This window comes from Cucurbita pepo, chromosome LG16 (assembly GCF_002806865.2).
Source record: "Cucurbita pepo subsp. pepo cultivar mu-cu-16 chromosome LG16, ASM280686v2, whole genome shotgun sequence".
NCBI classification, from domain to species: Eukaryota; Viridiplantae; Streptophyta; class Magnoliopsida; order Cucurbitales; family Cucurbitaceae; genus Cucurbita; species Cucurbita pepo.
Window position 1 is genome coordinate 5,494,060 of NC_036653.1, and position 14,343 is coordinate 5,508,402.

The 14,343-nt window shown below is 36.6% G+C and overlaps 4 protein-coding genes across 7 annotated transcripts; 2 read left to right on the forward strand and 2 right to left on the reverse strand.

Annotated features, from left to right (window-relative positions):
- Positions 1-511: 511 nt before the first annotated feature.
- Positions 512-3,442, forward strand: LOC111777880 (probable serine/threonine-protein kinase WNK11). Its single transcript, XM_023657611.1, has 3 exons — positions 512-622; positions 1,358-1,861; positions 2,838-3,442. The coding sequence occupies exons 2-3, from the start codon at positions 1,358-1,360 to the stop codon at positions 3,219-3,221; spliced, it is 888 nt and encodes a 295-aa protein (XP_023513379.1). The 5' UTR covers positions 512-622; the 3' UTR covers positions 3,222-3,442.
- A 78-nt stretch (positions 3,443-3,520) lies between these two features.
- LOC111777881 (thymidine kinase a) lies at positions 3,521-4,841 on the reverse strand. Its single transcript, XM_023657612.1, has 4 exons — positions 4,590-4,841; positions 4,347-4,491; positions 4,142-4,263; positions 3,521-3,976 (listed from the first exon to the last, which is right to left on the reverse strand). Exons 1-4 carry the CDS (start codon positions 4,757-4,759, stop codon positions 3,700-3,702), a joined length of 714 nt encoding a protein of 237 aa, XP_023513380.1. The 5' UTR covers positions 4,760-4,841; the 3' UTR covers positions 3,521-3,699.
- Positions 4,842-6,805: 1,964 nt separating this feature from the next.
- On the forward strand, positions 6,806-10,763 carry LOC111777862 (heterogeneous nuclear ribonucleoprotein 1). Of its 4 annotated transcripts, none has more exons than XM_023657590.1 (6): positions 6,806-7,106; positions 7,218-7,339; positions 7,405-7,513; positions 7,674-7,905; positions 8,109-9,306; positions 10,384-10,763. In XM_023657590.1, exons 4-6 carry the CDS (start codon positions 7,684-7,686, stop codon positions 10,395-10,397), a joined length of 1,434 nt encoding a protein of 477 aa, XP_023513358.1. In that variant the 5' UTR covers positions 6,806-7,106; positions 7,218-7,339; positions 7,405-7,513; positions 7,674-7,683; the 3' UTR covers positions 10,398-10,763. The 4 variants fall into 4 exon arrangements, with proteins under 4 accessions (XP_023513358.1, XP_023513359.1, XP_023513357.1 ...); XM_023657591.1 differs by having other exon boundaries at positions 7,441-7,513; XM_023657589.1 differs by lacking the exon at positions 7,405-7,513.
- A 2,769-nt stretch (positions 10,764-13,532) lies between these two features.
- Positions 13,533-14,115, reverse strand: LOC111777603. Its single transcript, XM_023657270.1, has one exon. The coding sequence runs from the start codon at positions 13,912-13,914 to the stop codon at positions 13,576-13,578; it is 339 nt and encodes a 112-aa protein (XP_023513038.1). The 5' UTR covers positions 13,915-14,115; the 3' UTR covers positions 13,533-13,575.
- Between the last annotated feature and the right edge of the window lie 228 nt (positions 14,116-14,343).

Below are 14,343 nucleotides of genomic sequence, written 5' to 3' on the forward strand. Positions count from 1 at the left end.
AGATTCAGTGTCTCAAATTCATGGCCACGAGCAATCCATGCACTCAACTTCCTCTCTACATGTGAATCCTTTTAATTTGATAATTTCTATGTTTTTTTTTTTTTTTTTTTTTTTTTTTTTTTTTTTTNGGAACAAAGCAGCCACGAAGTCTTACATAGATTTTAAGTTCTAAACCAAACCAAATAATAGGGCTCCTTCGTAGTAGAATGTGTTGTCTCTGTTACTATTTTGAAAATATGATTTTTCGGCGCACATAAATAATGAAATAAATATATATTTAGAAAAAAATGACTAATAAACCAAAATTTGTCAATTTGAAATGTAAAAGAAAAATGAATCTTAATTTTAAAATTATCCATATGAAATTCTTGCACATTAAGAAAATAATAGCCATTATATATGGAAGGAAACTGGGAGTGGAAACGACAAGATGTCAAAACTACGTCGTTTTTGGCATTTTGATCTGTATTACGCGCTTACGTATAAAACCAGAAATGTCCTGCCGCCTCGACCCGACGCAAGAAAAACCAACTGAACGGAACAGAGAGAGAGAGAGAGAGAGAGAGTTCTTTTTTTCTCGCTCCGTTTCTTCGGAGATTTTCTGTCCGGCATCACCACCAAGGTATTGTCTCTCCTTTTCTTGTTTTGTTCCTCTTTCAAGTGTAGAGTTGCTGATGTTAATGCTGTATTTTTCATGTTAATTATTGGCATAGATTTTGTGTTTGAGAATTTTCATTTTCTGTAGTCGAGTTGATCTTTGATTTTCTTCTGCTTTATCTGAATCTATGATTTTTGTTGCATGAACCGTAAAACCTCTAATCAACCTTTTCAAACTTCTTGAAATGGTTTCCTTGAGAAATTTCTGGTTTCTAGCTCGTTGGACTTTAGGATTGTCGTTACTTTTGTCTCTTGAAGTGCGCTTGATTTGTTCGTAGTAATTAATGAGTATTTTTGTTGCTGAAAGCTATGGTTATCATTTTAAATATTGTTTTTGTCGTAATTTTAAATTAACAACAAAGTAGTCAATGTAGACAATGGCAATGGTAAGCTTCTGTACTTCTGTTTTGTTAATGATCTTAAGATATTTATTTGATATTATTGGATTAAATTGAAGCTGGGGTTTAGCTGTACCGAGAATCAAGGTTATTGTATGTGAGGAGTATACTCTGCGCATTCCTTTTGAGATTCAGCCGCCAGCTCTAAATTTATCTGGTTGGCTTCATATTCAGCTTGGATCGTTTTTTTTTCTTTTTCTAAACTGCCTCTTGGATCTTGATCTATGCCAAGTCCAGTGGACTGCAACTGTAATTTTCTATCTTATTTGCTCAATTTACTTATATTTTGGAACTCATTACAGATGCCAGATGAAAATTCAATTCCATTTGATCGAGATGCAGAGCCTTTTGTTGAGGTCGATCCAACTGGAAGGTTTGGACGATACAATGATCTTCTTGGGTCTGGAGCAGTGAAGAAAGTTTATAGAGCATTTGATCAGGAGGAAGGAATTGAGGTTGCTTGGAATCAGGTTCGATTGAGAAATTTTAGTGGGGATCCAATGTTCATTAACCGCTTGAGATCTGAGGTTCAGCTGCTGAGCACGTTAAACAACAAGTATATAATTGTTTGTTACAGTGTTTGGAATGATGATGAGCATAATACGTTGAATTTCATTACCGAGGTGTGCACATCAGGAAATCTGAGGGAATATCGTAAGAAACATCGACATGTGTCAATTAAGGCCTTGAAGAAGTGGTCAAAACAGGTACTCGAGGGATTGGATTATCTTCATACTCACGAACCTTGCATTATTCACAGGGACCTCAACTGCAGTAACATATTTGTCAATGGTAACATTGGGCAGGTATTTGCTTCACTCTTGATAGTGCTAGTTTTCTCTCTTTTTGACCTAAGGTGAAATTTGCAGATGACTTTTCTTTTTTCAGTTCTTATATTCTTGATCATTATTTTAGGTGCAATGTCAACTTTCCTTCCGTGGAGATTATAAGAAATGCCGATGATTTTGTGACTTTCTTACCGTAATCTTTTTAAAAATTGACTGAGCTGCTTGAATAACAGTTCATATGCTAGACATGGTTGTCTCTTGGCTTTGTATTGATTAAAAGGTGAAATAAAACTGAGGTTATGATCAATTAGTTCACATCTCATAGTAATATAGTGTGGTACCTAAGCGAAGGAGATGGTATATAAATGAACGAAGACCATATCCAAATGAGAGCAATTTTAAAGATAGGATAGTTAAGAAAACTTAAAAAATTGAAAGTTGCTCCTATACTAATAAGGTACACTTTCTTTAACGGTAGCTCAATCATAGAAACTTCATGATTGAGCGTAATTTGCTTGGAGCAATTCTATATTGGTGACTCCGTTCCTAAGATGCATGTGAATGAAAACAAAACATATTGGAAACATTTGTATTGGTCTGTGGGGATAGTATTCACTCATAGAAATTAAGAATAAGTAACGTGAATATGTCATGGAGATGCAAGAGAATGTTGGGGCTATCGAGAGCTGAATCTGAATTCTAAGCATAGGTCGGTACACGGAGGCTGTGATCACAGCATAGAAAAACTGCAGATAGGGGAAATGAGTTGCTCCACTCTTTTTTTCTCTTATTCACAAGAATATGTGCGGTTAGAGAAATTCTTCTAGAACAGTATTTCTGGATCCAAGTATCAAACACTGAATCTCAACCTTGTTTGCCAATTTGTATGATTCCCAATATTTGACTAAACCACAAGTATCCAATTGTCCATCCTCTCATTAACTTGTGTACCTCTATGATGTTGAAGCGTTATTACATCGTCTCCTTTGTACAGGTTAAAATAGGCGATCTAGGTCTTGCAGCTATAGTTGGCAGGAGTCATGCTGCACATTCAATCATAGGAACACCAGAGTATATGGCACCAGAGCTGTATGAAGAAGACTACACAGAGATGGTGGATATATACTCCTTTGCGATGTGTTTGCTCGAGATGGTTACAATGGAGATACCATACAGTGAGTGTGATAGTGTTGCGAAAATATTCAGGAAGGTGACAACTGGAATAAAACCCCAAGCATTAGACAAAGTGGCTAATGATGAAGTGAGGGCTTTCATTGAGAAGTGCATTGCACAACCAAGAGCAAGGCCTTCCGCTTCCGAACTTCTCAAGGATCCCTTCTTTGACGAAGTTGGGGATGAAGATTCTGAGCAGTCTTAATAAAGGGGAAGCATACTTTCTAATTGGCCAGCATTTAACAGTGTTTCCTCTGCCTGTGCTACTACAGACTGAGCAACATGAAAACTACAAGTATATGATTCTCTTTTACCTACTGCATTTCAGTTTCGGCCATTTCTGTAATTGATTTCTTATCACTGGATTTCTAGTTCAATGACTTGGTATCTATGCAATGAAATCTTCTATTATCAACTTGGGTTGGAGTTCTAGTTTCCCTTATAGCCATTCCTGGAAATAATCTATTTTGACAAGGACTATGAACGAACTTGGTGCATCTTCCAGAAGAGAAATATGTTAGTATATAATATTGGACGAATGAGGTTACAAACCCTTTTCCCACAAACAGAAAAAGGGGTTTCATATAGCATGTAGCTAGCGCCAGCTGTTTGATGGAAACATATGGAAATACACAGGCGAAAGCAAAGCATTTTGTCTAGACAATTGAGATAAGTTGCAGATTTTAGATAAGTGAAGGAAGTGCCTCTAGATTAGAGCCTGTTCTAAGAGCACGAGATCCCAGAATATTCTTGGAAGATTGTATGACTTCTTGTCCATTGGCATAGTGGTGGCGGCACACCGGCATATAGACATCAGCCCCAGCGATAAGCTCGGTCCTTGTCTCCTCTGTCTTTCTCAAGGTAAAGAAGGCTCTTTTACCACAAAGTTCACATCTAGCTGTCAACTTAGTTACTGTGTCAGCCAGAGGTACTACATCAAGCACTGAACCAAATCTCCTCCTGCCAAAACCATGGAAGAATAACCACTTTAGTATTGGAAAGATCCATGATTTCGCATCTGGGTGGCACAATTTTCAAGTTACCCAACAGCTCAGATGCAAGAAATTATGTGAATGCAGAATTGTCATATATACAGAGAAAGACAGAGAGAGATCTGAGTGGGACCTGAGGTAATCTCCATCTAAGCCAGCAACGATAATGATTTTGCCATCTTTATCAGCAACATCGCAGCAAAAATCATAGAGATCATCGAAAAATTGAGCTTCATCAACACCAATCACATCCAGCTGCCGGTATTATTGGGGGTTTAGATAAATAAGATTTGCCAAACAAATAGTAATGCCAAAGAATGTTCTTCGAAGAGGAATACCTTGTTATAAGCATCTTCTCCAAATTTCTGTCGGAAAGACGAAAGATCTGGCAGTGCCCAGCATGGAAATTTGGCCCCATCATGTGTTACTACCGAATCAATAGCGTACCTTGTGTCCTTGCTTGACTTGATCATCACCACATTCCTACAGAGCAGATACGAGAGTTCATAGAATTCCAAGTTGAGATTTTAATGAAGGTTTTCGATCTGTTTGCAGGCCGTAAGAATAGACTTTATCTTTACCTGCCACTGCTGCTCTCAGCTTTGATCCGACGGAGTAGAGCGGTGGTTTTTCCGGCAAACATAGGACCGATGATCACATGGACTTCGCCTGCGACGCGGTGTGGAGATCCTGCACTGACGGCGCCACCATCGGTGGAGGTCAATGAAAATGAATTCCTCAAGGACTCCATGGAGCAGATTGGAGACGAAAAAGCAAATAGGACAGAATTTGAATCGAAATCGGAGGCGCAATTGAAGGAGACTGAAGCGATGTGTGTAAAGATCTGATCCCGCTCCTCAAAATATATAGGAACCAAATTGCAGTCGTGGGTTTGAATTTTTGGGTCGTGAAATTTTGGAGGGAATGTTAAAGAGATTGGATTTGGAGGGAAACTTCTCCCCGGAAGTTTTGACCTTTTAATAAGGTTGGCTTCCGGTAAAGAATATGTTTAAAAAAAAAAAAAAAAAAAAAACTGAAGATTTTGTCAAATTTGGTAATGGGCTTATGATTTCATGTAATTTAAATCGGCCCCACAGAAAAATTTAAACTTTTTTTAGTACAAACATAAATTAAATGACTAATTTTCTTCGAAAATAAAGACAAATTATTCTCATTTATTTTTGGGTCATAGTTTTCACATTATCCTCATAAATTAATTTAATAATTTCTCTGGAAAAAAAGGTAATTAAAATTTTGATAAGTATTTGCATGTGATTCACCTAAGCCATCATCACCATCCCAGCTAATGGCAAGCTGGAGGAGACCAACCCCCACTAATCAAGTCAAGTCCTGTTAAATGTGTAAAGTAAACTTTGCTATCAAATATAGATGGCAAAAGATGACCCTTTTAATTGGGTCACCTATGGGAGAATAGCTTATGCAAAAGGGTATTTTGGGTATCGAATGAAAATTAGGATAACAACCCAAGTCACAATGTTGTGGATACGAATATGTGCACCTATTTTGTACCTACTTTAGTATATTTTATATTTTAATGGTGTTTGAAAATGTGTTACTAGTCAGATTAATATATTTGAATCTATCCAACACATTTTCAACCCTAACTTTAATTTATTTTATTTGATGGTCAAATTTTCATAATTTGACGTTATATTGGATAGTCACGACAGCTAATCTAAATTAATGGGTTGGATGTATTTTTACTTAAGTTAATACTTTGGCCAAGGTCTGGTTCAAAAGTGTGACGAGAGCCCAGCCTGGGGGGACAGAAAGGAGAGAGTGCTTACCTCTTTGTTTTGTAAACTGGTCGTTTGAGGATCTGATCAGACCTAGGACATGCGAGAGCTCAACCTAGGAGGAGGGAAAGGACAGAGAGATAAAGCAATATAGTATGTTCGAAAAGCGCATCTCCCATTATATACCGGATATCTCATACCCACTTAGTTTACCCATTAGCCGATTATTTGAGCTAATGTGGATGAGCTAACCTCCAATGATGTAACCGAGACTCGACTCCTTTTTCTTTTAGAGTCTTAGTCATTTTTTACTGTGCCTTTGAGGAGCCTTGACTCCTTTTTCTTTTGGAGTCATTTGTTCGACATTTGAAGATCCAATTGAGATAGCTAAGTTTAGGGCATGACTCTAATACCATGTTAGTTGAACAACTGTCGATCATGGTATGATATTGCCCATTTTGAGTATAAGCTCTCCTGGCTTTGCTTTGAGCTTCCCAAAAGGCCGCATACCAATGGAGATAGTATTCTTTCATTATAAACCCATGATTATTCCTTAAATTAACCGACGTGGGATTGTCATCCAACAGGTTAGACGTTTAGTGTCATTCAACCTCGTGATTGACCTTACTCGTGGTGTGATTGAATCTCAAACAAATAATATTGCATATTCAATCAATAAACTAATCTGAATCTTACCTTCGGTAATATTCTTTATCATACAATTTATCAATTAAGAGCTGACCTAAGCCGAGACACGATTTATTACCACATTTTTTTCATCCATATAAAAAAAGAGCATTAAATAAATAAAAAGATATTTTATAATAAACATAAATAATATGTTTGCAATATTTTGAAAATATTATCATAAATTAAGGCTCCATTTATTTAGTTATTAATGAATAAAATAGATTTTGATGCATAGATGACATTATGCACCCATGTTTTAATTTTTATATTGATTTATTTTTCTCCTCCTCCCATAAAAGTTTATAGCAAGATCAAAATAAATAAAATAAAAAAGAAAATTATAAAATCAAAAGGAAGAGAAAATGTTCATCTTCCATTCACAAGTTCTTATACATTTCTCACGTTAGACATCTTCAAGCTTCTGTTTTTCACGTTCTCTTGGCAGTGTACAGTTTGTTTAAACATAAATAGAATTTCCCGATCTGCTTCCTAACTGAATTTGCTTTACATAATCAATTGGACACAATCCAGAGGCTTAAGGAAAGTTGCGGACAAATCTTACAGGGAAGCTCAAGATGTCTGTCCTAATCATCGTGCTTCCTCTCAGATCTTAGCTCGGCAAGATTTGGCTCTCTGGTTCTTCGCTAATCGGTCGGTTTTATGGAAATCTGGACTTTGTTTTTCGATCTTGTAAGAAATTGAATCAAGTTTGGATCCCGGTAATCCTTCTTTTTGATTCAAATGCTTTCTGGGTTTTCTCAGGTTTGTTGAAATTTTGTCGAGCAATTGATCGACGATGGATCCAGTGTTCCCAAATTGATTTTTCCAATATCTCTTCCTTTGAGATATATACATTTCCTGGATTGCCTCTCGATTCAAATAAGGTACTGCTTCTGTTATTGATTTGTTATTCACCCGCATTTGATTCCATTTCCTTCTTCTCTTTCAGCTCCAAGATGTTACAGATTACATTTCTTCACCTTAGGTTCACACACCGATCTTCTACTATAATGAATCGCCATAGCTGATTTTGTCCCCCTTTTTCCGTTGTTCATCCGGTAAAATACGGTCATGGAATTCGATCCCCAGTACATTATTACGAGTTTAAAATTCTGTTGTTTTTCTTCATCTGAATCGAGTAGAAATGGATACATGTTATCTGCATTTGATGGTTTTTGAACATCTGAACGATGTGGCTTTTGTTGCTGTGGTTTATAGGAAAAGGAAAATGCAAACTGATAGTGGCAAATTATTTGTTGGTGGGATATCTTGGGATACTGATGAAGACCGGCTTAAAGAGTACTTCAGTGCCTTTGGGGAGGTTGTAGAAGCTGTCATTATGAAGGATCGGACTACAGGTCGAGGTCGAGGCTTCGGCTTCATAGTTTTTGCTGATCCAAGTGTTGCAGATAGAGTTATAAGGGAGAAGCATAATATTGATGGAAGAATGGTGAGTTTTTAACCTGAATGTGTATCATATGACTTGCAGAGACAGCTCATTTTTTGTTAGCTTATGAATCAAAATGTTTTGTAGTTCTTATTTTCTTCCTTAAGTGAAATTTCTAATTTCCTGATTAGTTTTTCAGCTTGAATTCAATCAAATAGTCTGCATTTGTCATTTTAATGCTATTTAAACTCGATCTTCATTCCCAGGTTGAGGCAAAAAGGGCTGTTCCTAGAAATGACCAGAACATTGTAGGTAGAACCAGTGGTAGCATTAATGTTTCTCCTGGTCCTGGACGAACTAGAAAGATATTTGTTGGGGGCTTAGCATCTACTGTTACAGAGAGTGAATTCAAGAATTATTTTGATCAATTCGGAACAATTACAGATGTTGTGGTGATGTATGACCACAATACTCTTCGACCCAGAGGTTTCGGGTTTATTACATATGATTCGGAAGAAGCGGTCGAGAAAGTTCTTATCAAGACTTTCCATGAATTGAATGGAAAAATGGTTGAAGTCAAGCGTGCAGTTCCAAAAGAGTTGTCACCAGGCCCAAGCCGAAGTCCACTTGGTGGATACAATTATGGTCAGAGTAGGGTCAATAGCTTCCTTAATGGTTATACTCAGGGGTATAGTTCAAGTACAATTGGAGGTTATGGGGTTAGAATGGATGGTAGATTTAGTCCAGTTTCTAGTGGTCGAAGTGTATTCACTCCGTTCAGTTCGGGTTATGGAATGGGCGTGAACTTTGAGATTGGCTTGAATCCAGGGTACGGGGGAAGTTCCAATTTTACCAATAATCTCAATTATGGACGGGGACTGAGCCCGTATTATACTGGTAATTCGGATAGATTTGGCAATATAGGGTATGAGAGTGGCAATGGAGGAAACTCATCCTTCTTCAGCTCAGCAACTCAAAACTTGTGGGGAAGTGGAGGGCTCAACAATGGAACAAACTCTGCCAACTCCAATGCTCATTTGGGATCAGCAAGCGTTGGCGGCGGCATTGGGGGAACTGCATTTGCCAATTCTGGAGTTAACTGGGGTAGCTCCGGAATCTTGTCTCAAGGTGGAGGAAACAATGTTTTTAGTAACTCTGGGAATCATAATTATGGAGGTATTGACAGTAGTTATAGTATAGGAGCTGGAGGATATGGGAGGAACAGTGGTACTGTTTTGCCTCCAACATCATCATTTCCTACCTCAACTGTCGGTTTTGACGGGCCTTTTGCAGATTTCTACAATGCCAGTTATGGCGATCTCACGTGGCGATCTTCCAATTTTGAAAGAGACGTCTCTGGACCCTTTGGTTATGGACTCGGCAATGCTGCTTCTGATGTCTCATCCAGAAGCTCTCCTGGTTTTATTGGTGGTCATAGTGTTAATAGGAGGCAGTCAAACAGAGGTTAGAGCCACTGTTTCAAAATTTATATAATGCTTCATTATTTGTTTCAGCAGTATCTCCCGGTTTATCTCATCAAGAATTTTATTTTTCAAATGCTCAGATTATGAACATCCAAATGTAGATTTATATTTCTTTGATCTTGCAGAAAGCTGTTTCAATTCTGCACTTGATGGTTTAGATATTAGCTCTTTTAGATACCAGATTTAGATACTATACATGAATGATTTGAGTTACCAACCGAACAAACTTATATCGTTAAGTGGGCTGCCCCATATATACATTTTCTGGGAAAGATATATGTTCAGTATGTTCGTATAGCCGAAAAGTAACATGGTTATATTGTAAGAATGTTTAGAGATAGGTCCCAATGAACCTTATTACGAATGCCAACAAGAATAGCTTATATAGTCATACCGATTGAAGTTATTGAGTTATCTAGATGAAGGGCATTCAAATTTCAAACTGTCATTGATCTCTCTCATTGTCACTCCCTTGCATTTGGTGATTGATTTTTGTTCGTCCTGTTACAGGACTGTAACCTCTTCGTGTTTACGTGCACATATATGCTTGCAAGCCTGCAATTGTGCAGCTCACTCATTCTATCTTGACAAGCTCAAGCATTTGACTAATTCTAGGACATTGTAAATGCATAACAACCTCATGGTTGAATCCTCGTCTTTGATACACTAAAAAACATGGCTGTTGCTGTTTCTTTCTATGCTCATTATCACTCAGAGTCAGAACTACTTGTGAAATTATGCATTTAGTATGTCCTAAACTATATCCCGTTTCATTTAATCATGTAATCATTCGGACATCGATTAAATTTAGTACAGCCTTTTTGAATGCTTTGCTTAACTAGTGTGAACCAAAATCACGAAATGCTATCAGATTATCTCTGATGTGGTATTAAGTTTAGGATATAAGTGCTGTTAGCAAGTCGCACGACAGCGTTATGTATCATTCTGTGCTAAATGATCTCGTCGTCGCATTGTTCTTCTTCCTCCTTTTATCTGTTGTAGTTTTCTGGTGAAAAATAGTGTTGATACTGAGTATCCTCCTCGTTTTTTGGTTCAGGAAACACTACCTAGGAACGATCGGATATGTCAACATAGTAGATGAAGATAATTGGTGAAGAACGTGAAGTTGCAGATAATCAAATAGAATATTCAGTTGAATTACCCAACAAAAAAAGGGGGAAAAAGAAGAATTATCTATAAAGCTAACTGAGTGCCGATGCTGAAAACCAAGCTTAGAGGTATTTAGCCACTTGGGATTTTGTGTTCAGGTTTGAGTTTTGATTAGAAAATTTTCTTTCTTTTTTTGTTTTTTTTTTTTCTTTCATATATTTGAGTGAGATGTAAAATCAGATTGCGGCAGTATAGCAAAATACGTATCATCATGCATCTTCAGTGAGATGGGGATCCACAAAGTTATTATAGACTATGCCTTGTTTTTTTTTTAAGGTCACCCTTTTTTTAATTTTCAAGTTCATCATAATTGTAGCAGTGATGCCTGAGGCAAAGTTGTGAGCTTTGTTTAGGAATGCTGTTTGTCCCATCATTTTGGTTTGTTTTTTTTTTTTTTTTTTTTTTTTTTTTTTTTTTTTTTTNATTGTATCAGAGTTCCTCTTTTTGTTGAATTGTTAGTGTGAAAAAACATTCAAGGGATATCCATCTAGGCTCCCTGTGAATAAATAACCACAAATTCTTCGTCTTTTCTCTTCTCTCTTTTCGGGTTAGCTTTCGTATCGACATGAAATTCTTGTTTGATGTTTTTAGCTTCTGCTTTGATCGTATAGCCGAGCCGAAAATATGCCTAAAACTTTATATGTTGCACTGTCAAACCCTGTAATTTTTTAAGGTGGAAGAGGAACAGTCTCAGATTCGTCCCCTTTTTTGTGGGGCTCCTTTTCTATTCTTTTCTTTTCTTCCCAGATCAATCTGTTCATACATTTTCAGTCATTTTATCAATAGTTTCTTTTAAAAGAGGAAATATCTTTGGAATCTGCAAAGCATGCACTGTCGTTTGGTATAGCTCTCGAGTCGATTCATTGACTTTTACATTTGCATCGTGCTTGTGATAAAGTCTTTATTCTTTGGCTTTCCATTATGTCGTTACAAAACTGGCTATAAGGTCCTGCAGTTGAAAAGTCGTTCCAAACAAGTCCTAAGAAGGGGTAAAGATTGTCATATTCATATAATTCGCTCTATAACGAAGAACAAGAACAGGATATGTATTCTTATAAGTCTACTTTGTGGGTTCCTAATTGAATTCCAATAAGAAACCATGAGACTAAAAATTGAAAGATTTGACAGGTGAAAGACTCAAAATCTGACCCTCATTGTCACCACAACTTTACATCTGATTCTTTTATGCTTTCTCCTTTGGAAATTGAATGAGTAAAAGTGGAAAAGAGTATCAAAGTGGCCCTAAAAAAGTTAGAAACAAAGGCCAAAAAAGGGGATGTTAGAACATTTTGCTTTTCTTCTACTTTTTTTTTGCCATTTCTTCCCTTCTAAAAAGTTTACATTTCTGATATTTAGTTTGATGTGACTTTTTTCAAAGTATTGTATCATTTACCCAAAACTTCTACCACTTGTTTTATTCCACTTCTTACGAAGAAAAGAACTTAAATCAATAATAAAGTTGTCATTTAGTTCCGAATTCAAATATCTTATACAAGGCAATTTAGCTCATAATTCAAATATATTTTAAGGGTTGAAAAGACGGGAGAAACAAAATAATTATCAAACGAGATCTTAAATAAAACGAACCCAAAAGTTCGATGACGAAAATAGTATTTTGAGTTATAGATATGGTACTAAAATTTTTGAAATTTTATATCTTCAACTTCAAGAGATGGGCTTACGAAGAGATCGGGCCGTTCTGCTTGAATACGGAAAGCCCAATAAGGTAATATAGAAAGCCCAATAAGAGAGTGGGCCGTCCTGCTTGATAATGGAAAGCCCAATGCAGCTTTTAAATATCAGTGCTTTTAATTTATATACTTTTAAATATTAATGTATTTTTCATGAATCTTAAAATAATCACTATTATTAAATTCTTGTTGATTTTTTTACAAAAAAAATTTTGTCTCACCCTCCATAAATTTAATAAATATATTCCCGTATAAATATTAAAATCCACATCTAATTGTTATGATAAGATAATTATATTGTGACGGTCTCATTCAAATAATGCTGAATTTTTAACTTTTTACGATCAAATTGCTCCCACGATCTTATTAAAAGCACTAGCCTACCATCCACATTTAAATTCTATTATTCATTCATTGGGGGAAATTTCCAAAAAAAAAAAAAAAAAAAAAAAAAAAAAAAAAAAAAAAAAAANTATTCCCACTGTCATTATCAGTTCCAGCTTCCATGAATATAAAGAGGGGAAAAAATTCATGAAAATATTAAAATAATAATTTGATGTGTACTTTAGGAATTATTTATTTATATTCAGAAATCGTGTATTTGAAGCAAAAGTCGAGCGCTTAGTACCTCCGAAAGGAGCTTCCATTAAAGCTGCTTTTATAATATATATATATGTCGCACAAACATTGGGAGATATTAAAGCACCTCATCATCCATCTTTAATCACTTTAAACTATACTTAATTACACATTAATTTGATTGATGGGTCTCTCAAATTATGCCATTCTACTTTAATCGAAGTATAAATGCCTTAAATACGGTATCAACCCAAACACACTAACATATATTGTATTTTTTGGACATTCTCTCTCGGACATTTCCTCTCTAATTGATTTGAGATCTTAATATTTAAAAATTGTTAGGTGATTAGTAGTTTACGTGCAAGATTCTTCCTCATTGCTCTTGAAAAATAGTTTCTTTTTGTAGTAAAAACTAAAAGTATGGGTTTATTTAGAGGAAAAAGAATCAAAAGAAAACAAAGAAGGTAAAGGTAAGGCATGGAGATTGGTACTAGGAGATTGGTACTAGGAAAGCCATTGATACGTTCTTGTACTTGTTCTATTGAGAAACAGAGAGAAAACAGAGAGTTACTGATATTCTTGGGAAAAGAGCAACTTTTTTTTTTTTATTTTTTATAATTTAATTTATGGGATTGGGATCTGGGTCGTCTGAAAACAATACAAGAACAGATTAGAAACAGACACTGAATCAAATTTAACTAAAAAAAAGAAAAACCCAAGTGATTATTTTCACCTAAAACCCAAATAAAAGCTAAAGTTTTGATTTTTTTTGATTTTTTGTTGTTGTTTTGAGTGTTGTTCTGTTTCTACATCAACATGGCGTAACGCATGCCGTCGCTTACCATAAGGTGATTGGTCTCGGAAATGGTGGAGGCAAAATAGTGATCGGTGGAGAGCCAGAAGGTGTCGGCGGAGGAGTGAACGGGTGGTGGAGCGAAGCAAGAGAGAATAGAGAAAGGGGCACGAATGATGCTGAAGACGGCAGAGAAGGTGCGGTGAGCAGCAGGGCGGCGGCGGTGGTGGTGGTGATTGGCGACGGCGTAGATGGGGAATTCAGTTGTAGTGAACATGCTCTCATCGGCGACGCGGTGGCTGTTAGTGAAGTTGTGGAGGGTAGGGCGAAGAGCTGCGATGAGGCGCCACATGACGATGATGATGATGATGATAATGAGGGAAATTGGAGGATTAAATTAATGGGGTTTTGGCGTGGCACCAACTTAATTTGAAGAAAGTGAAAGGGAGAAGATGGGATGGGAGTGTTTTTGGTGGGCTATTGAGGATGGGACTTTCCATTTCATAATCCCCTAAATTCTCAACTTGGGACTTCTTTTTTATTCACTTTTTACTCCTCCTACTTCCCCTACTCTCTCCTCTACGCTTCTCGCTCTCTTTTAAACGCTATTAGTACGACCTACTTTTCCTGTTTGAACACGGTTTGGAACCAAACTTCTCCGGATGAAAATAGATGGGTTGATTCAGGTGAGATCTACTGTAGATCCAACTTTCTATTCACTTGTGGGATCTGGGTGTACTGGGGGACCATCTTGGCTCCTCTCTTCCTGAGAATCCATACA